This window comes from Mobula birostris, chromosome 6 (assembly GCF_030028105.1).
Source record: "Mobula birostris isolate sMobBir1 chromosome 6, sMobBir1.hap1, whole genome shotgun sequence".
In the NCBI taxonomy this organism is placed as follows: Eukaryota; Metazoa; Chordata; class Chondrichthyes; order Myliobatiformes; family Myliobatidae; genus Mobula; species Mobula birostris.
In genome coordinates this window covers 100,528,960-100,550,921 of record NC_092375.1, presented here as the reverse complement: position 1 = coordinate 100,550,921, position 21,962 = coordinate 100,528,960, and the positions used below count along the sequence as shown (strand labels likewise).

The 21,962-nt window shown below is 42.3% G+C and overlaps 1 protein-coding gene across 2 annotated transcripts in view; it reads right to left on the bottom strand.

The window, feature by feature from the left end:
* slc49a4 (solute carrier family 49 member 4) overlaps positions 1-21,962 on the bottom strand; it is a 121,418-nt gene that overhangs the window by 59,892 nt on the left and 39,564 nt on the right. For both annotated transcript variants that reach the window (XM_072260939.1, XM_072260940.1), the window contains exons 2-3: positions 8,162-8,255; positions 4,369-4,637 (exon numbers count right to left, since the gene is read on the bottom strand). In XM_072260939.1, coding sequence (XP_072117040.1) covers positions 4,369-4,637; positions 8,162-8,255 — 363 coding nt within the window. The remainder of the gene's footprint in view (positions 1-4,368; positions 4,638-8,161; positions 8,256-21,962) is intronic.

Below are 21,962 nucleotides of genomic sequence, written 5' to 3'. Positions count from 1 at the left end.
GGATAGGCTTTTTCCATTGAAAGTGGGGGGAGATTCAAATAAGAGGACATGAGTTGAGAGTTAGGGGGCAAAAGTTTGGGGGTAACGCGAGGGGGAACTTTTTTACTCGGAGTAGTAGCTGTGTGGAACGAGCTTCCAGTAGAAGTGGTAGAGGTAGGCTCGATATTGTCATTTAAAGTAAAATTGGACAGCTATATGGACAGGAAAGGAATGAAGGGTTATGGGCTGAGTGCAGGTCAGTAGGACTAGGTGAGAGCGTTCGGCACTGACTAGAAGGGCCGAGATGGCCTATTTCCGTGCTGTAATTGTTATATGGTTCAACGTAAAAGGGGAAAGATTTTAAAGGAACCCAAGGGTGATGTGTATATGGAACAAGCACCTTTTAGGCAAGTACAAAACACCTTTTAGAGAAATTTGGACAGAAAAAGTTTACTAGAATTGTTAGAGCGATTTCTCAGCTCAGTGCATGTAGCAATTAACATAACTGATTTCAGCCACCAGCCTTCAGATTTGAATATGCATTGTCAATATAATTTAAAATGCAGCTCTGAACAATAAATTCCTCAAAGCCTTGAATCATGAACCAAACAATGCTGATTAAAATTCATTTAGATGTCTGTGGACCGGGTGAAAATCGAGAGGTGTGAAATTGTGGATACATTGTAAATGGAATTGCCCTTTAATGTTTAGCACAAAAAATATCAAGTAGCATGGACCAGCCACACCTTCCACTTGAAAGCATCTCCATATGATTAGATTAGATTATGAAGACACGCAGTCCTCTTTTATTGTCATTTAGTAATGCATGCATTAAGAAATGATACAATGTTCCTCCAGAATGATATCACAGAAACACAAGACAAATCAAGACTGAAAAACTGACAAAAACCACATAATTATAACATATCTTTACAACAGTGCAAAGCAATACCATAATTTGATAAAGAACAGACCATAGGCACGGTAAAAAAAAGTCTCAAAGTCCCTCAAAGGTCCCATCATCTCACGCAGACGGTAGAAGGAAGAAAAAAAACCTCTCCCTACCATAAGCTTCCAGCACTGCAAACTTGCAGCACCCTGGAAGCACCCAACCACAGCCGACTCTTGAGTCCGTCCGAAAACTTTGAGCCTCCGACCAACCCCCCGACACCGAGCACCATCTCTGCCGAGCGCTTCAACCCTGGCTCCGGCAACAGGCAATAGGCAAAGCCGAGGATTTGGGGGCTTCCCCTCCGGAGATTCTCAATTGCACAGTAGCAGCGGCAGCGAAGCGGGCATTTCAGAAGTTTGTCCAGATGTTCCTCCATGCTTCTCACGCCTGTCTCCATCAAATCAGGATTGTGCACGGCCCCTACTTAACAAATACGATATCATTTCGGAGTGGCCTCGCGTGCGTCACGCCATCTTCTCCTCCCCTCCTTTATTCGCTGCCATCTTCTCCTCCCCTCCTTGATGCCTGCTGTATCTTGTTTTGACAAATAAAGCAGGTGCTCCATAACTATCAGTACTTTTCTCCGGTGACTTCATTCACACAACATTTGGTGTCAAGAACGGGATAACTGCTTGCAACACATCACGTGGCCAGCGATCAACAGTCTAAGGGATGAGTATTTTTAAAACTACTACTCACATTTGGATCTGTTCGGGTCGGTGGCACACAGGAACACAAGGTATCACGAACATGGACCGCTGAACTGGTACATATAAAAATAGTGTGTGCATGTGTGTGTGTGTTTACGTAGGAGACGAAACATTGTGTATGTAATTTGGTGAGGCAGAGCTACCAGTTGCGAAAGTTGGTTATTGAAGGTTCGAGATGCCAATGCGGGCATGTATACTCATTCCGGGGGCTGCATTTTAGCATACACGTTTTCTGAGTGTGATGCAAAGGAACACAGCAGGCATCATGGGTATAGGCACACGAAACACAGAGCATGTACTCCACAATCTGCCACTTTTAAGTATTCACTATTTAACTGCATTTATATTTTGCATAATGTGGGAATTAGTGTGGAGATATTTCACCGAGAGGCTTTACCCAGATATATCTGACAGGATAGCCGCTACTGAAGTCAGGCAATGTCAGATCACGAATCCTGATGATCTGAGCTAGCCCTTGACTCAGATTATGACTATTCATAAGTCCTTCACCCCCAGGGAGAAACAGAGCATTTTGACAGAGTCGCCCCCACTTAAAATTGTATGTGGGAATTTGGAATTCTGGCACAAGCTCAAGGAAATGGTTGAAATTCACCAGATGCAGCCTAAAGATATACATGAGTCAGCAAAAGTGAGGTGCTCAAGGAATATGTGGGACAGTATGGGCCAGGGGGTGTGGGATGGTACCTGAGCAACTACCAGGAATGCCAGCAATGGAGAAAAACATTGCCTTTTTAAGGGGGAAGTAAGGCAGCGACCGGGAGAGGTGAGAGTAACTGGGGAACGATAATGGCAATTATTATGGGGTAATGTATCACAGAAGGCAGAGCATTATCACGACCCTCCAGCAGAGCTGGTGGTGGCCAGGAATGGGAGGGGATGTTGAGAAATTCTGCTGCCATTGTATCATTTATGCCCAGCAAAACTCTGGTAAGAACATAAAAATACAGCTGGCAAACCAGCCATATTCGAGGGGACCCTGGGAAAACATCAAGATGGACTCACGGGCCTCTTGCCAAAGAGTGGGGGGAAAGCTACCATCTCGAAATTATGGACCGTTGCACCTGGAAGGTAGAAGCTTTCCCAACAAGGGATTGCACCATCAGCACAGCTGCACAGATTCTAGTTCAGGAAATCCTCCCAAGGTGGGGAGCCCCAGTCCAGGTGGACCTGGATCAGGGAGCACATTTCACAGGGAAAGTGATGAAGGAAATATGCTGACAGTTAGGAATTTGACAACGGTTCCATGTACCTTATCGCTCTCAAGAGTTCAGGAATGGTAGAAAGATGAACCGAACAATCAAGAATGTCTTAGTCAATACTATAATAGAGATGGGAAAAACATAGGTTGATATAATACAAGGAATCCTAATGAGATTGCAAGCAACCCCAAACCACACACAGGTTCTCAGCCCCTACGAATTATTGATAGGGCGAGCATGGGGTAGTTACAGGTTGTGATGGGACTGGGACTTACAAGGCTAGAATAACACAGTATGTGACAGACCTTTGAAACCAACTTAAAGTGTTGAATGACTGGGAAAAACAACAGCAGCACATTGCTGATCAGAGAGAGGTGGAGGGAAAGGAGGTAGACCTCCCACAGCAGGGTGACCAAGTCATGGTGAGGGTGCTGCCTGAAGGGACAGGGTTTGATCCCAGATGGATAGGACCACAGATAGTACTTTTAATGAGTGTCACATGCGGCTATGTGCAGACTTGGCGAGGCAGCCAGTGGAAACGCTGGACTCGGGTTAAACTGCGGGACTCACCTTCTTGTTGCTCCCACAGAGTGAGGGATCAAGTGTATCCAGTAACTGTGTAATTACAGAGAACCTAAGAGATGAACACTAGCCAGCCACATCAGAAATGACCACAGTTGATGGAAACGTACCCACAGAAAACGCAAAGGCAGAAGACACCAAGAGCGTGAATAGGATGCTAAAGTGTGATGGGAACAGTACTCTGTAATGAAAGCTGAAGGTAACTGATTAATTGAATAGCATAGAAAAGTAATTAGGGGAAATTCCGAGGTAGGGTATTTTTGCTGTCTTATTTCAGTAGATCCTCCTTAAGGATTGCCTTTCCTGGTACAAATTTATTTTTATCCAAGAGTGTCAAAAAAAAAAGGTACTGTTAAGTAATTTCTGGGTCTAGCACATGCAGCAATTAACATAACTGACTTTGGTGACTCGCCTTCAGATTTGAATATGCATTGTCGATTTAATTTAAAATGCAGCTCAGAACAGTAAGTTCTTAAATGCTTTGAATGGACGTACCAGACAATGCTGATTAAAATTAATTTAGATGTCTGTGGTCTGGGCGCGAATCAGGAGGTGTGAAGTTTGTGTGCAGTCTCAAAGAAAGCACTGTAGACACATTATAAATATGGAATTATCCTTTGATGTTTAGCACATAAAATATCAAGTAGCGTGGGCCAGTCACACCTTTTAGACCAAAAGCATCTCCATATGATGCCTGCTGTATCGAGTTTTGTCAGATAAAGCGCCTGCTTCATATCTACCAATACTTTTCTCCGGTGTCTTCACTATCGTCAGAACAGAGCACATGACAAATACAAGTAAATGGGGCTGGTTTAGATGAGCACCTTGGTCGGCACATGTATTACTCTATAGCTCCTGCAACTATTCTGTACACATGGGTACACAAAAATTAGAGAAACATTTGAAAACAATTAGGGTTATTCACCTGCATATAGCAATATTTGGACACGTTCCCTTATGGATTCATTGCTATTACTGGAGGCAGTAAGCAGTGGAGTAGTACCATTGGGTGCTGGAACTACAAATGGGCCCACCAAAAACGCACAAGCCCCTCCAAAGTAGTTGAATAGCGAGGCAACGGCAGTGGCTGTAGCCCTCTCATCTGGTGCAAACCAGGTTGTTGAAAGAAATGGAGGAGCATTCACAACAACAGGACCAGCTAATCCATTCAGCAGCTGTCCTGTATGGATCAACCTAGAGACAGAATACACAAATTACAATAGAAATACTATATATGCCAATGTCTACTGTACAGTATGCACAACTAGTTATTTTCAATATAAAATTAATTTCAATTCACTTTCAAAATTGTGTACAAATGAGCAAAGGCAACTTTACAGTCAACTTCAGAACCTCTGCAGAATTCTGCAAATCCACAAGGTCTAAAAGGGACAAACTATTAAATATGTCTAGAATTTTTATTCAAACTCTTGATCTTTGAATAGTCAAGGGCAAGTCCAATAAAGAAAAGGTGTATTAGAGTAATACAGTTTATTTGTTGGAACAACCCCTATATTGCTAACAAGCCAAATAGTTGATATAAAATTTTTGGAAACACATTGTTTTGCACAATGTCAAGAACAGTTTTAAGATGTTTCAGTCATCCTTGGTTGGCAAGAACACTAGCAACTTTATCATTCCCAGAAAAATGGCAACTTAGTAATGCTCTTGTAACCCTCTCACTGGGCTTGTATACAAACCTGGCTCCATTAGCTAACCCTGAATTCCCACAGCACTCCATTGGAGATCGATAGAGCACATAGGATGTTTTCCAACAACACCTCAAGGCTGCAGACCATGGTTTTCAGGCTTCTACTGTACACCAACCGGCAGGCTATCCTGGAGGGTGCGAGGAAAGCCAAAGCTACTCTCCCGGATGGCACCCAGCTACAGTTCTTCACTGACTACAGCCTTGGCACGATGCAGGAACGGCAGGGGTACAAGGAGATCCATGCTAAGCTTCGACAGAAGGGGATCAACTCATTCCTCATATACCCAGCGATTTTGAGAGTGAATATCAAGGGCATGAAGATGTCGTTTAAATCGGCAGAGGAAGCGAAAGAAGCTCTGAATCCATTGGTGCTGGGAGGTATGGAAGAAGACCCTGGGCAAAGTCCACACGCCCCATGGGAGGAGATGGAACTGCATTAAGAGCTCGGACCAGCCTGTATGTACAATCTAACAGGCACAGGCAAGTTAACGCCCTAGGTGTGAAGTTTTCTGGTTATTCTTTTATTGGAAAGTCATTCGTTGCACTTTTGTATTTAGTTAATTAAGCAGCCAATTTGCCTGAGTATTGCAAGTCAGAGTTTTAAGGTAATGGCTCAGTTAATTGTTAGTACAAGGATAACATGGTAAGGTGATACAAGTCCACCTAGACTTATACTTTTTATCTTTTACTTTCTAAGGTGATATTCAATATACCCAAATGTCATACTTCATCAAGAATGAAGCTGAAAAACAGCAGTTTGTTCTGATTCTGAATAACTTTAGTTGTACATGTTCATTTCAGGTTATGTCTCCAGTAGACTTGTTTTTGTTCCTGTGCGCCCGATAAGACGTCACTGGTGCCATCGCTAAGTGACGGTTTACTAAAGCAACAGTTTCTCGCAAGAGAGCTGTTGGGGTCTTGATTATGTGGTATATTATATTTGAGACGGAAATAGTTTTAATTATATAAGGTAACGGGTTTGTCCAGGTTTTTTTCCTTGTCTCTTTGATATGATTGTCTATGAGAACTGCTTTGCCTTTCTACTTTGTTGGTGCTAGAGGGGGGTGGTTATTGTTCAGTGTCTGACATTGCTAAGTGACACTCACAGATGTTACAAGGTAAAGAGTGTGAGGGGTGATGGGCGGGTGGGAAGAGGGTAACTCAGTTCTCCACCACCAACTTACAACAACAAATTCAGGGGAAGATGAGCAACACAGATAAATTAGAAAACCTTACTATGGTATAAAATAGGAATGCTTTGTCCGTGTATGCACTACTATTCAGTTGGTTGGTGGAGGGGACAGGGATGGGGCGAGAGAGGATGGTGATGAAGGTTGGGGGGTGGTTGGGATAAACAGTCAAAATGTAATTGGCAACTGGTTGTATTGAATGTAATTTGTTGGTGTGGCAATAAAAAAATTGTATCATTCCCAACACAGACCCCTATGGAATACCACCATTCACCAGCAGCCAGCCAGAAAAGGCTCCCTTTATTCCCTCTCTTTGCCCCTTGCCAGTTGGCCACTGATTTATCCATGATAGAATCTTTCCTGTAATACCATGGGCTTGTAGCTTGTTAAGCCGCCTCATGTGTGGCACCTTGTTGAAGGCCCTCTGAAAATCCAAGTACACAACATCAACTGGTTCTCCTTTGTCTATCCTACTTGTTATTTCTTCAAAGAATTCCAACAGATTTGTCAGGCAAGATTTTCCTTTGAGAAAACCATGTTGACTACAGCCTATTTTATCATGTACCTCCAAGTACCCTGAGACCTCATCCTTAACAATCAACTCCAAGATCTTCCAAACACTTGAGGACAGACTAACTGCCCTATTTTCCCTTTCTTTTACCTCTCTCTCTTCTTGAAGAATGGAGTGACATTTGCAATTTTCCAGAATTCCACAGTGATTCTTGAAAGATCATTATCAATGCCTCCACATTCTCTTCAGCCACCAATTTCAGAACTCTGGGGTGTATCCCTAACTGTACTCAAGAACACAGAGGTAAAGACACTTAGAGCTGCTGCAGTGCATCTAATAAACATCCTCTGCAGTGTATTTGAAATGGGAGCGCCAGGATCCAGACTTAGCAACAATGAACAAGGTTCACCCGATACATTAACCTCAGAAATTATGTTCCTTAGATGTTGAACAGATCTTATTGTCAAATGCACTACAGTCAGTATTTTCTAGATACTCCCAAGTGGTTACCACAGAAGCATGTGCAAGGTAGTTAACTTCAATTCAATTAAAAAAACTCTTAGGACAAAGTAACTGGTAGAATCATTAGGCAAGCCATAAAATAAATCATGTTTGTACTAAAGAACTGTATAATCTTGAAAGGATATAATTTAGTACTAAAACTTTTAATGAATGTCAAAAAGAATAACACAATTATAGTTTTGCTTTATACTACAAACTTGCTTTCTCTATATACTTACATATATTCATTCAGATTAAATATTAACCAAAACTTTTGTGTGTACTCAGGTTGGTGAAGATAAAAGGAATATTATTGCCTTTGTTTAAAATTAAGGTCAAAAAAATTACACAAAGCAAATACCAAGCTACAGTGATTTTAATATACAGATTTTATCATTCTTGTTCTACTGTTTGGAACTATAATTAGGTTTCAAAATCATTTAGTTAAAATATGAACTCTTGGCACTCAGCTAAAAGGTTTGCTTGTTCTGCTGTATTTGTTAAAAGTCAAATTTGAGAAGAAATAGAAAAACATGTTTTGCATTCCAATTAATTTCAAATCCCATTTTGTTAACTTGTATCTCTTGGAAATGACTAAGCAATTTTGCTTTCATCTTGTGATGTTAACTTTGAAGACTGCAACTTCCAAGCCACAGAACTCCAGTGCAAATGCTGCTATTGCATTGCATTATAGTATTTCACAGCATTATGTGATTATAGGTGCATTCTAATTTGTCATAGTTAGTTACAGAATGCTAACAAATTATCTCACTTTAAACAATTAGCCACTAGAGCATCAACTCACCATCTTTTGATTAATTGATTATTCATGGGAATACATCTCAGCAAGGTACCAAGCACCATTAGCAAGGCAGTGAGAACCACAGTTAGCCTCAGGCCTGTGAAGAAAGCAAAATTTAAAATCAAATACGAATACCACAACAAAAACCATTGAAAAATAGAGCACACTTGCATAGTATCAGCAGAAGGAACTTTCAAATAAAGTACCGTATCTCCATTTTCCCACACACTCTCTCAATGGTCATAACAAATAAGATGGTGATGGACAAGCTATTAGATGTCACTTGATTATTACTTCATTTTATAAATAGAGAAATACAATTCTAATTCACTCTTTTTAGATATAACATTGTATTGTACCAATAAACATGGTAACTTAAAATGTGAACTTGAGTACCAAAGAATCAGAAGGCATTATAGTGCACATTTTCCGGGTGAATTAGATATGGACCATTAGCATTTTTGAATGGCCTGTTACCAGATTGTCTCAGTTTTACGGTACCAGGAAGTTTCAGAGCATGTGATAAGGAATGAATGAGCACTGAGCAAAGTACCACAAGAGCAGCTTGGAAATTATATCTGCAGTGCCTAGCGTTCCACTTCCCCACACCTTCATGTCCATTTCTTCTCTTAACTGCTCAGAGAAGTCAATATATAAAGAAAGTGGGAGGAATTCGACATAAAGAAATAGTGGATGGTTCAACATTTACTAAATGATTTCAAGTGAAAGGGATCACCAGATTTGGAACCGGTACAGAACCATGCTTCATGATTATAAAGCAGTGCCCATGCCAACCTTGCACCCAGATGTCACCAGCTGCTACCGATCAGCTGACTGGAATCAACAGGCTGCCATTACCCTGAGCAGGTGTCACTAAATCACCCAAGTCTAGAATTCTTAATGGAAGAGTGGGTGCCTGCAGTGGCTGAGGCCGTCAGCAGCCAAGTCCATCCTGGGAAATAATTCAGCAGGTCACATGGGTGGAGAAGGTGGAAAACAGAAGATCCACAAGCTGTGCAGACACCCAGAAGCAGGAAAAGAAAATTGACAGAGCCATGGAGATCGTTGTTATAAATCAAGCTTCAAGGTCTTAACCATAAGTTCGACAGTCTTGCATAAACCTTCAAGGTCAAGCATATGCACTTCCATCATTTTTAAATAATAAAGCAGGATATTTTGGCAGGTTTGCAAGCACTTTTTTTGTCACATACTGCTTTAACAATCCAGCTGATATCTCAGTTAAATTTACATGAGTAGGGAAAGGAAAAATGGAAGGCCAACTCAGTAATTTCATCATAAAATGTTAAATTGTGGGACAGACCAATACGAAAATGGTTATTTGAAAAGAAAAGGGGCAGGCGGCATCCATCGTTCAGGACCCCAGCAGGGAGGAAGTACAGGAGCCTTTACAGACTCACTCAACATTTTAGGAATAGCTTTTTCCCCCACCACCATTAGACGTATGAATGGACAATGAACTAGCCCATAAACACTATATCACTATTATTGCTTTCTTTTTGTACTATTTTTAAATACTTTTCCTGAATCATCATCAGATTTAATATCACTGACATGTCGTGAAATCTGTTGTTCGCATCAAATAGATAGGTAAACTACAAATTACACCCACACACATATCTACACAAACACCCCATACACACACCACACCAGGAGGCTCCACACAACCACCAAACTGTAGAGAGTGGGTCCTGGCGCTGCAGTATGCAGACGACTGTGCTCTTGTGGCCCAAACTCCAGAGGATCTTCAGACTGTCCTTGTTGTGCCGGTGAGAGCGTACAGCAGGATGGGTCAATGCCAAGACATAAGTGCCTTGCCAATGGAGTACCAGTGTCCCACCCACTCTACCTGCCTTCACTGTTGGTGATGAAAAGCTGTCAGTAGTGCCATCTTTCAAATATCGGGGGAGCATTCTCTCTGAGGATAGTGGCATTGACGACGACATAGAGAGCCGCATTAAACAGGCGTCAGCTGCCTTTGGGAGACTTCAGTGTACAATCTTTCAGAACAGGAGCCTTCGTCCCTCCATGAAGGTCGCCGTATACCAAGCAGTCTGTGTCACCACCCTTCTTTATAGCTGTGAAGCTTAGGTAACCTACAGCCGTCATATCAAGTCTTTGGAGCACTTCCACATAAGCTGCCTCCAGCGCATCCTGGGAATTACCTGGCATGAGCAGGTGCCTCACACTGAAATACTTGTAAAGACCAACTGCAGAAGTATTGAGGCCATGATCACCCAGCATCAGTTGCAGTGGCTGGGGCACATGATAAGGATGCCCCCATGTTGGCTACCCCGCAGAGTATTATACGGCCAGCTACATCATGGTCGATGCTCAGCTGGAGGGCCGAAGAAGCACAATAAGGATCAGATGAAGAATGCTTTAAGGAAGTGCAAGATCAGACCCGAGGATCTGGAGGATGTTGCTGCTGACCGTACCACTTGGCGACAGCTGCGTAGGGATGGGTTTCATATTCTGGAGGTGGAAAGAACAACCAGAAGAGAGCCAGGAGGAATGCAGCCATGGTTGCCACCACTACTACCACCACATATACATGTCCCACCTGCAATAGAGCTCATGGGTCCAGGATAGGGCTGTATAGTCATCAAAGATCTCACCATTAAAGGAGTGGACATCATCATCCGATTTCGATGGACAACAGGGTGGTGGTGGTGGCGGTGGCAGCGGGGTGTGCGTGTGCGTGTGTATGTATATATTTTTTATATATATATATATAAAAAACTCTTAAAGAACAAAAATAAATTGAGAAAACAGCCAGGATTCAATTAGTTTATTTGAGACACAATGCTTAACTGGGGCAGGAGACGGTCAGTCATAGATACATAAAAATCTACAGTACAGATATAGTATCTTCAGCCCAACAGTCTGTGCCGAACCATTTAAACTGTCTAATCACATCAAGATGCACCTGAACAATAGCCTTCCCATTCATGTATCAATCCAAACTTCTCTTGAAATTGAAATCACATACAACTCTTGCACTGGCAGCTCATTCCACACCCTCACCCAGTTTCCCCTTGTGTTCCCCTTAAATATTTCACCTTCCATCCTTAACCCATGACCTCTTCTTGTAGTCTCACCCAACATCAATGGAAAAAGCCTGCTTGTGTTTACCCTATCTATACTGCTCATAATTTTGTACCTCTCAAATCTCCCCTTAATCTTCTATGTTCCAGGGAATAAAGTTCTAACTATGCAATCTTTCCTTATAAATCAGGTCTTCCAGTCCCTGCAACATCCTTGTAAATTTTCTCTGTATTCTTTCAACCTTATTTACATCTTTCTTGTAGATAAGTGGCCAAAACTGCACCCAAACTCCAAATTAGGATTCACCAATGTCTTATACAACTTCAATATAACATCCCAACTCCTGTATTCGATACTTTGATCTATGAAGGCCAATGGGCCTGTAGTGGCCCATGCCAAAACCGCTGAGAGACTAAGCCAGGATACAAGACACTGTATGATGTGCTTCCAAATAATGAATTTCCAAGCCAAAAACAGCATTCCTTTGTTACAAAACCAGCAAAGACAAACAATCCTGTAAGTGGTTAAAAAAAACTAACAAAACTAAATAAGCGATAGCATTCAAATGAGTGAAGTTAGCAGTCTAGTTGGCACTCCAGTAACATCCCAAATAATGATCAACAAAAATTCATTCTGACTGCCTCCAACTCTCAACAACTAAACTAAAAAGCTCACAAGTTGAGAATATGTAACTACTCCGCCCCAACCCACGTGATAGATTACCATAATACATGTGCCACAAACTACGGTACAGACAGAAAATAAATACATGACACCTACTTCCCAGCCCCTTAAATATTACATTATAAAAATTACAACTACACTTTCGGAAGGGTAAGACGAAGGAACACATACCAATCCTCAGAGAGATCAGAAGTGGAGAGAGCGAGCAGCTTCAAGTTCCTGGGTGTCAAGATCTCTGAGGATCTAACCTGGTCCCAACATACTGATGCAGTTATAAAGAAGGCAAGACAGCAGCTATACTTTATTAGGAGTTTGAAGCGATTTGGTATGTCAATAAATACACTCAAAAACTTCTATAGATGTACAATGGAGAGCATTCTGACAGGCTGCATCACTGTCTGGTATGGGGGATGGGGGTTACTGCACAAGATCGAAAGAAGCTGCAGAGGGTTATAAATTTAGTCAGCTCCATCTTGAGTAAAAAGTATCTAGGACATCTTTAAGGAGTGGTGTCTCAGAAAGGCAGCATCCATTATTAAGGACCTCCAGCACCCAGGGCATGCCCTTTTCTCACTGTTACTTTCAGGTAGGAGATACAGAAGCCTGAAGACACACACCCAGTGATTCAGGAACAGCTTCTTCCCCTCTGCCATCCGATTCTTAAACGGACATTGAACCCTTGGACACTACCTCACTTTTTAAAAAAATATATAGTATTTCTGGTTTTTTTGCACCATGTTTTAATCTATTCAATATGCGTATACTGTATGAAGTACACTGAATAAGATTTATTTATTATTTTCTTTTTCTTCTATATTATGTATTGCATTGAACTGCTGCTACGAAGTTAACAAATTTCACGTCACGTGCTGGTGATAATAAACCTGATTCTGATACTATTAAAATAGGAGACATGAAAGAAGGAAGAAGCCAGAGAGTGGTGGTAGAGAATTGCTTCTCTGAGTGGAGGCCTGTGACTAGTGGTGTGCCACAGGGATCAGTGCTGGGTCCATTGTTATTTGTCACCTATATCAATGATCTGGATGATAATGTGGTAAATTGGATCAGCAAGTTTGCTGATGATACAAAGATTGGAGGTGTAGCAGACAGTGAGGAAGGTTTTCAGAGCCTGCAGAGGGACTTGGACCAGCTGGAAAAATGGGCTGAAAAATGGCAGATGGAGTTTAATACTGACAAGTGTCAGGTATTGCACGTTGGAAGGACAAACCAACGTAGAACATACAGGGTTAATGGTAAGGCACTGAGGAGTGCAGTGGAACAGAGGGATCTGGGAATACAGATACAAAATTCCCTAAAAGTGTCGTCACAGGTAGATAGGGTTGTAAAGAGAGCTTTTGGTACATTGGCCTTTATTAATCAAAGTATTGAGTATAAGAGCTGGAATGTTATGATGAGGTTGTATAAGGCATTGGTGAGGCCGAATCTGGAGTATTGTGTTCAGTTTTGGTCACCATGTCAGTCATCTAGGCAAGAAGTTACTTAGCACTGAACCTAGTACTATCTTTACACCGCTCCCAGTCGTCAGCAAGTTAAAGTCATGAACCTTCTAGAGCTGCAGCTCCTCAAACCTCTCGTCTCCTGTACAAGACAGATCTTGATAGTAGGCCTGCCCAGATGGCTGGTCTTGGGTCTTGATGCACACCTGCTGCACAAATCCTCTTCTGTCTGGGAAGACTTGAATGACTCTTCCCACAATCCATGAGTGGCAGAGCGGCGGACACCCCCGCTGAAATCTGGAGGGAAACAGAGGATGCAGAGGGGGATCACAAAGGCGAGGAAAGTGGACCAAGTCGAGACAACAGAGACTTATGGAGAAGAGGAGTTCGGTGGGTAATAAAATGGACGAGTTGACGGCGCTAGCCAGGCGTCAGAGAACATTTCGGGAGAGCAGTGTTATGTGTTTCACTGGAACGGGGCTGCACGAGGACATACCCAATCAAAACTTCTCCATGGACGGCTTCCAGACTATTCCGGCTGACTGGAGGTGTACTGAGACCGGTAAGCGTAAAGGAGTTGGGTGCTTACTGTTCTGGTTAACAACAGATGGTGCAATCCGGGTCATATTACGATTGAGGAATGTGTTTGTAGACCGGATATTGAACTTTTTACTGTTGGACTTCGGCCACATTCCACTGAGATACAACACTGGGTGGCACGGGAGGTCATTCCTGCCTGTGGCCATCGAACTTGCAGCTTCTCCCGTGGAGGGTCAGACACCCTGAGCCAATAGACTGGTCCTGGACTTATTTTCCATCTGGCATAGTTTGCATTTTGTTGTTTGATTGTTTGTGGTTTTTGTATTGCTATATTTATGCTCTATTCTTGGTTGGTGCGGCTGAAACGTAATCCAATTTCCCTCAGGATCAATAAAGTATATCTATCTATATATAAGTACAATATCTCCTGAGAAGAAACTGTGTTTTATATTAGACCCTTTCTGATATTCCTGTTACTGTGGTAAATACTCCTTGACTCACCATTTTCAAAACAAGTTTGACATGTACTGGACCTGTTTACATCTATTATCAACATTAATATCTTCCTTTTGGAACTCTCCTGGTGATAAGGATGGTGAGGTCTTAGAAGCAATAGATGGCTGGATTTTATGCTTCCATAAAACCACTGGGATGGGAGGATGCTTTAATAATCAGATGATGGCTGATCATAGCCTCTACTTCAGAAAGGACTGTGTGGAAACCTTCTTCATCAAGATTGTGTACCTTCATAGTGTTTCGCACTATGATCAATCTCTTCTATGTTCCTCCATGATGTGAGCCAGCCGGGGGTTTAAAAGTCTACTTAATTCCTTTCAAAAGGACATCACTCATCGGTGAAGGATTCCACTTCTCAATGGTTTCTCACAACTCAAGCTCAGCTCCAACAAAGATTGTCATATTACGATAATGTGGTTTGTTGTTGCATGAATGAAGTCACTGGAGAAAATTACTGGTAGATTCAAAGCAGCCTCTTTATTCAACAAGGTACAGCCGTCACCATTATGGAGACATTTTTGGTCAAAAGGTCTCACTAGCCCAACAAGGGGCTCAGTATTTTATGTGCCAAACATCAAAGGACAACTCAATATTTATAATGTATGTGAAACTACATACAACCTTCACATCTCCTGATTTGCTCCATACCACAGAATGAATTTTAATCAGCATTATCTCGACTGCGATTCACAGCTTTTAGGAATCCATTGTTCAGAGCTGCGCTCCAAATTAAATCTACAATACACTTACTTGGTATTTTATGTGCTAAAGATAAAAGAACAATAACATATTTACAAAGTATAGACAATGCTTTCTTTGAAACAAACTTCACACCTCCCTCTTCCCGCGCGCACACACCATAGACATCCAAGTGAATTTTAATCAGCATTCACTGGTCTGAAATTCACAGCTTTTAGGAACCCATTGTTCAGACCTGCATTCAATTTAAAATCCACAATACATATTGAAATTAGTCAAAGTCATTTGCTAAATGTAGATATCCTGAACTCAAAAATCACTAACACGGTTCACGAACCTGTCCTTGTCTTGCTATAAAGTGTCGAAGTTCATTAACAAAGGAATCTGTGCCTAAAGAAGATGCCAATTCAATGTGAACTGCTCATATAGCTAGAAAGGTAAATATGACTCCACACCTCTTCACTGAACACTTCTGCTCTTCACTTCAAAAGGTCTAAAGTAGTCCACGCCTACACGTGTAAACAGATTCACCTGGAGAGACTGTCGGCGTGCTGGAGCTAAAGCAACCGTCAACAAACACCACACACAGACAGGATTCTTCTTATAGCTATACTAGCACTGAGAATCCAGTATTTTTGGACACAATTTGGATAAGACATGGTTACGACCACATTGTCCACCTTTTGATGTACATGCATCAGAATGAGATCTGAGATATGAATATCCTTTGTCAGTATAATAGGATGTTTAGACTCTTCAGGCATGCCTGCCCTACTAAGCCATCCATCAACTCTCAAGACAGCCTTCAAGTATTGGATTGAGCTTGAAAATATGGCTAGTCCTTTTCACACTTTCTCCCCTTTGCAAACTTTGAAATCTCTCTTTGGCAAAATCAAATGATCTCCATTTCAGCCTTTCTGAGCTCGTCCACAGACAGACAATTTCAGCTGATCTGACCTTTGACCTTTTCCAAAGAATACTCTTGCTGTTCTTTATCCAATTCGAACTGAACAAGAGCAATGTTCACTTGCTTCCTCTTCCAACTAAGAAATAAGAGCGGGTTCGTAAATCTAAGAATCCAGGCCACTGTTTTCCTGAAAAGGGCCCAAAACGAAGTAATGGATTATAAGTGTACCATGTCCATCTCCCCTTTAATCTGAACTGCATTCATTATAACACTCTTCTCGACTTCCAGATCATCTAGCAGAAATTCTCCAGAACAATCGGGACTCACAGGCCATTCGCTTTCAGGCTGAAGATGTGAGGCCCTGACACCCATGTTGTATTCTTCAGGAATGCTTTCACCTTCAACCCTCTAGAGGCCACATCTGCCGGGTTGCTTGAGTGCTTACGTACCTCCATTAAGACACTTGTGAGACCTTAAAAATTTCTGAAACTTTGTTTACAATGAAGGTTCGAAATCTGGAAGTTTCATTCAGAGGTACTATCAGTCCAAAACACAGTTTTGCGCATGTGCAACTCTTTCCTCCACAATGTGTTCCTAAGGCGTGCCACCATAGCATCAAGGGATGGAAACTAACTTCAACAGAATGATAAAAGCACTGTGCACCTAACAGCGTGTGATCCCCAGAGATCCCTCTGTTGAGGAATATTCCATTTGTGAACAGGCATACTTTCCTGTATATGGTTGTTAGGTTTTCACCATCTAAGCCAGCCACTTCCAATCCTGAAACAAAGTATCTACTCATGATCTTCTCTTGACCTATGCAATACATGTACTTTTTCCTTGAGGTTGAGCTTGTTCATGAGGCCTACTCTGGGTCCTTGATTTAGGAAAGCACAAGTAACCACTGTCTTGTTACCCTTCTAAGATTTCACTTGGACTGGAACTATGGGAAGTTTACAATCATGATGACCGATTAGATACCAGGGTGTGACTCACTGTGTGCCTGATTCTTTCATGGCTTATTTTGATTCTGTACCTTTTCGTTAGAATGAATATAAAGTATGCTGGGATGCTTGCTACTGGACATCTTGCATGAAAGACATTTCCTGCAATCTTGGCTGATGTATCCTGTACACAAACAGCAAGAGCAGACATCATTTTCTTTGAGGAAGGCAACCTTTTCACTACAAGCTGCTTCTCTGGTGGGGGCATGAATCAAACACATATTTACTCTCACTGAATAGACAAACCCTTTTAGCTGACAAGACCATCAGTTCCAGGTTCAGTTTTAGCTTTACATCTCCCAGTGGCCATAGTAGTGGCAAGCAACACACATCAAAGTTGCTGGTGAACGCAGCAGGCCAGGCAGCATCTCTAGGAAGAGGTACAGTCGACGTTTCGGGCCGAGACCCTTCATCAGGCCTGCTGCGTTCACCAGCAACTTTGATGTGTGTTGCTTGAATTTCCAGCATCTGCAGAATTCCTCGTGTTTACAGTAGTGGCAAACCTGCTTCTTTAACCCTTAGAATGAAATTGTGACTTAGTTTTGTTCACACATCCTGTATAGGAGCATCTGTAGATTCCAAAACACCGGGTGTGTAACAATCTTTATTTGCCTTTCTATAAAATCAACGTCAGTGGAAGTAATCTTATGGTTGTGTTTTTCTTGCAGTTTATAGATCGTTCTCCATTTATTCCTAAGCACATAGAGCAATTTCTTTATGACAATTGACATATTGGTAGGCATGTCCAGCTCGCACATGTATTGCACTTCTTCCATGCATTACAACAGCCTCCAAGAATAAGACTGTTGTCTTGAAGAGCTTTCATGTCTTCAGATTTGATAGGTACCCAAGAAAGAGACTTCTGCATGTCGGCATTTACAATTTTCTGTTCCTTACCAAAATGTTCCTGTAGCCTGCGCTTTTACATATTCTTTCTTAGGGTCAACATGTTGACAACTTCTGACAAGTTCCCTAAACTGACCTCTAGTGTACTGTTCAAGGAGTTAGAGGTAGTCACTATAGCTGTCAGCTTAACCATATAACAATTACAGCACGGAAACAGGCGATCTCGGCCCTTCTAGTCCATGCCAAACTCCCACTCTCATCTAGTCCCACCGACCTGCACTCAGCCCATAACCCTCCATTCCTCTCCTGTCCATATATCTATCCAATTTAACTTTAAATGACATCGAACCCGCATCAACCACTTCCGCTGGAAGCTCGTTCCACACAGCTACCACTCTCTGAGTAAAGAAGTTCCCCCTCATGTTAACCTTCAACACTGTTTACAAAAGTTCTCTTAAATGTATGATACTGCAATGGATCTCTTGCGAAGATCTGAATCTCTCTTTTAGACAAAGAATGAAACTTGTTGCTGTTATACTAATAAGGTTCTTATTTCATTTTGTTTCCTCATAATATCAATAGTATTATCCTGACTCAAAGCAAGGGTGTTTCCTTGCTGCAACTTAAGGTCCCCATGAGCACTCTGAGCTGTCGGATACGACAGACTCAGAGTGCCTCATTACTGCAGGCCAATGGTAAACAACCTGAACTACTTCTTGGGGGTCTTGTTCATGTTCTACAGACACTTATGGAACAAATAAATCAGCATTAACATTGGGGGTTTACAGCTTTCTTAGTGCCTTTTTGATATACGAACTCACACTCTAAGTCTGGCCTGCTGGAGCACATAAAGCCCTTAGCACATTAACTTTAGCTAGGTGTGCCACAATTTCTTCCTCCAACTTAAGCAGTTCCTTTCTTTTCTGTAGCTGCTCCTTCCTTTTCCATAGATACTACTCCCGCTCTTCCGGGGTTATGTTTATCCTTCTGTGAGCGTTGACGTGCGATTAATGCAGCTAAATCAGCCTCTGTTTTAAAGCGTGCAGACAAGGTAGTAAACACAGAAGATTTTCTTCCTGCAGCACAGCTTCTAGCACTGAAAGTAGACACACTGTCGTTCAGTTTCATGCCATCCTCTGGGTCACCTGCTCTATGCATGGTCAAAACGTGCCTTGGAATTTCAGAAACATTGTCTGATGGAAGGTGAGACGCATTCACTTGTTGCAATAACGTGACCTTCGATATAAGGTGTTTGGGTCATCCTTCATTTCGTATACTCTAAGAATACAGTGCAATAGAGATGAATGTTTGAAAAACATTGGTTCTGTCCTCAGGAAGTAATGAGAGTAGCATGTGATGTTGCTCAGTAACAGCTTCAAAGAGCTTAGTCAAGTCCTCAAAACGAAATTCCACTTAAGGCATTTTTAAAACATTTTCTCAAGATCATTAATTGATGTATTAAACCTTGAATTAACTTCCAGTTAATATGGTGCTACCGAACGTGAGTTCTCTGGTAGTTTAAAAAGCTGAGAAATCTGACGAAAACATCACTAAAAATACCTTTCCTGAGGTTATGTGTGTTAAAATATTGCTGCAAACAGTGAAGGGGTGAGTGACAGCAAGGCAAGTTTGAAGGATGAGCCAAGATGATGTGTTGCAGAATCGTTGCAGATGGAGTTCCGCTGACCATATAACTGGCTCGAGCATGAGAGAAGTCGTCAGGGCCAGGCAGAGGAATTTCAGACCCCGTCCTACTGGCACGGGTGCAAATTTAGACTGCTCTGGGAGCTGAGCTGATTTGAAGAGCTTGAGTGTGGCTTTTGGCTGAGAGGTGAAATCTGGGCCTAGAGCGACTTGCTGGGTGGTGTGGTCTAGACCCAGAGCTTTTCGTTGGAGCCAGGTCCTAGTGCGCAGTACAAACTGTTGTTTTAGACAATTTAAAGGTCAGAGGCGAGAGCCAATATCACTTGATTTCCGCAATGTTCACCCCTCTCTCCAGGGCACTAAAGCCTTTCGCTGTCCAAATGGTCAATTTAAACACCAGCCCAAATAGACTGAAAAGACAGGGTGCCAGGATTGGGGACGAGAGCCAACTATGCTCGTAGTCCACGATGATCGCTCTTCTCTGCGTGGCCCTGAGGCTATGAAGACTGCCCAGGCTGCTGTGCTATGTGCCTGCTAATATGATGAACTAATAAGCAAGGCTTTGAGCCTACTCTGGGTATCAGATCTGAGGACTGACTTTTGGTTCTGAATGTTGTGCACGATTTGTATTTTTTCCTTTCTCTTGCACATCAAGTGTTGGTCTTTTATTTTTATTCCTTTCTTCTTTAATTGGATTCTCTTGGGTTTCTTGCTTTGTGGCCACCTGGGAGCAAGCAAATTTCAAGGTTGTATAATTTATACATTCTTTGATAATAAATGCAGTTGAATCTTGCATTTTGATTTTGTTCACATTTGTTTCAAACTCCTTTTGAAGATTTTTGTTTAGATTAGCCTTAGCTTTAACTTTTCTTTTGCAAGCTCCAACTGTCGGGTCGATGGCAACAATTCCATGCTTCAATACACTCATGTTACTTTCTCTAGTTATGCAACTTGCAATTAACTCTGTCCATCCGAAGCACTGACGATATTTGAATCAATAACCATAGTCTACAAACTGTCGACGTTTTTCAGGACCATGGTGCTACATGAAGCAATACAAAAACTACACTGAACTACATAAAACAAGAACTACACTAGACTACAGACCTATCCAGGACTGCATAAAGTGCACAAAACAGTGCAAGCATTACCATAAATAATAAACAAGACAATAGGCAGTCGAGGGCAGTAGGTTGGTGTCAGTCCAGGCTCTGGGAATTGAGGAGTCTGATGGCTTGGGGGAAGAAACTGTTACGTAGTCTGGTCGTGAGAGCCGGAATGCTTCGGTGCTATTTGCCAGATGGCAGGAGGGAGAAGAGTTTGTATGAGGGGTGCGTGGAATCCTTCATAATGTTGTTTGCTTTGTGGATGCAGCATGTGGTATAAATGTCTGTAATGGCGGGAAGAGAGACCCCGATGATCTTCTCAGCTGACCTCACTATCCGCTGCAGGGTCTTGCAATCCAAGATGGTGCAATTTCCGAACCAGGCAGTGATGCAGCTGCTCAGGATGCTCTCAATACAACCTCTGTAGAATGTGGTGAGGATGGGGGGTGGGAGATGCACTTTTCTCGGCTTTCGCAGAAAGTAGAGACGCTGCTGGGCTTTCTTTGCTATGGAGCTGGTGTTGAGGGACCCGGTGAGATTCTCCGCCAGGTGAACACCAAGAAATTTGGTGCTCTTAACGATCTCTATGGAGGAGTCATCGATGTTCAGCGGAGAGTGGTCACTCCGTGTCCTCCTGAAGTCAACAACCATCTCTTTTGTTTTGTTCACATTCAGAGACAGGTTGTTGGCTCTGCACCAGTCCGTTACCACAGTACCTCCTCTCTGTATGCTGACTCATCGTTCTTGCTGATGAGACCCACCACGGTCGTGTCATCGGCGAACCTGATGATGTGGTTCGGGCTGTGTGTTGCAGCACAGTCATGGGTCAGCAGAGTGAACAGCAGCGGACTGAGCACATAGCCCTGGGGCGGGCCCCTGCTCAGTGTGATGGTGTTGGAGATGCTGCTTCCAATCCGGACTGACTGTGGTCTCCCAGTCAGGAAGTCTAGGATCCAGTTGCAGAGGGAGGTGTTCAGGCCCAGTAGGCTCAGCTTTCCAATCAGTTTCTGAGGAATGATTATGTTGAATGCTGAACCAAAGTCTATGAACAGCATTCAAACGTACCTCAATAGTACCTGAATTCTAGGAATGTCTGGCCCATGACCTCTCAAAATGGACAAGGAACATTTAGGATGGTATTGAGTATCTTGAGGCCAGGAACTGGAAGCGCTTCGAAAACCTGCATAAACATCAGAAGGAACTACCAGCTCTCAAACTGCATACCTCACATATACATCCACGGTCTATTTGTGGAAGAATCCACAAATCAGATTCAGATAGGTTTAACATGAATCAGCATGAAGCTCAGAGTAAACAGATCACTTGGCGATAATA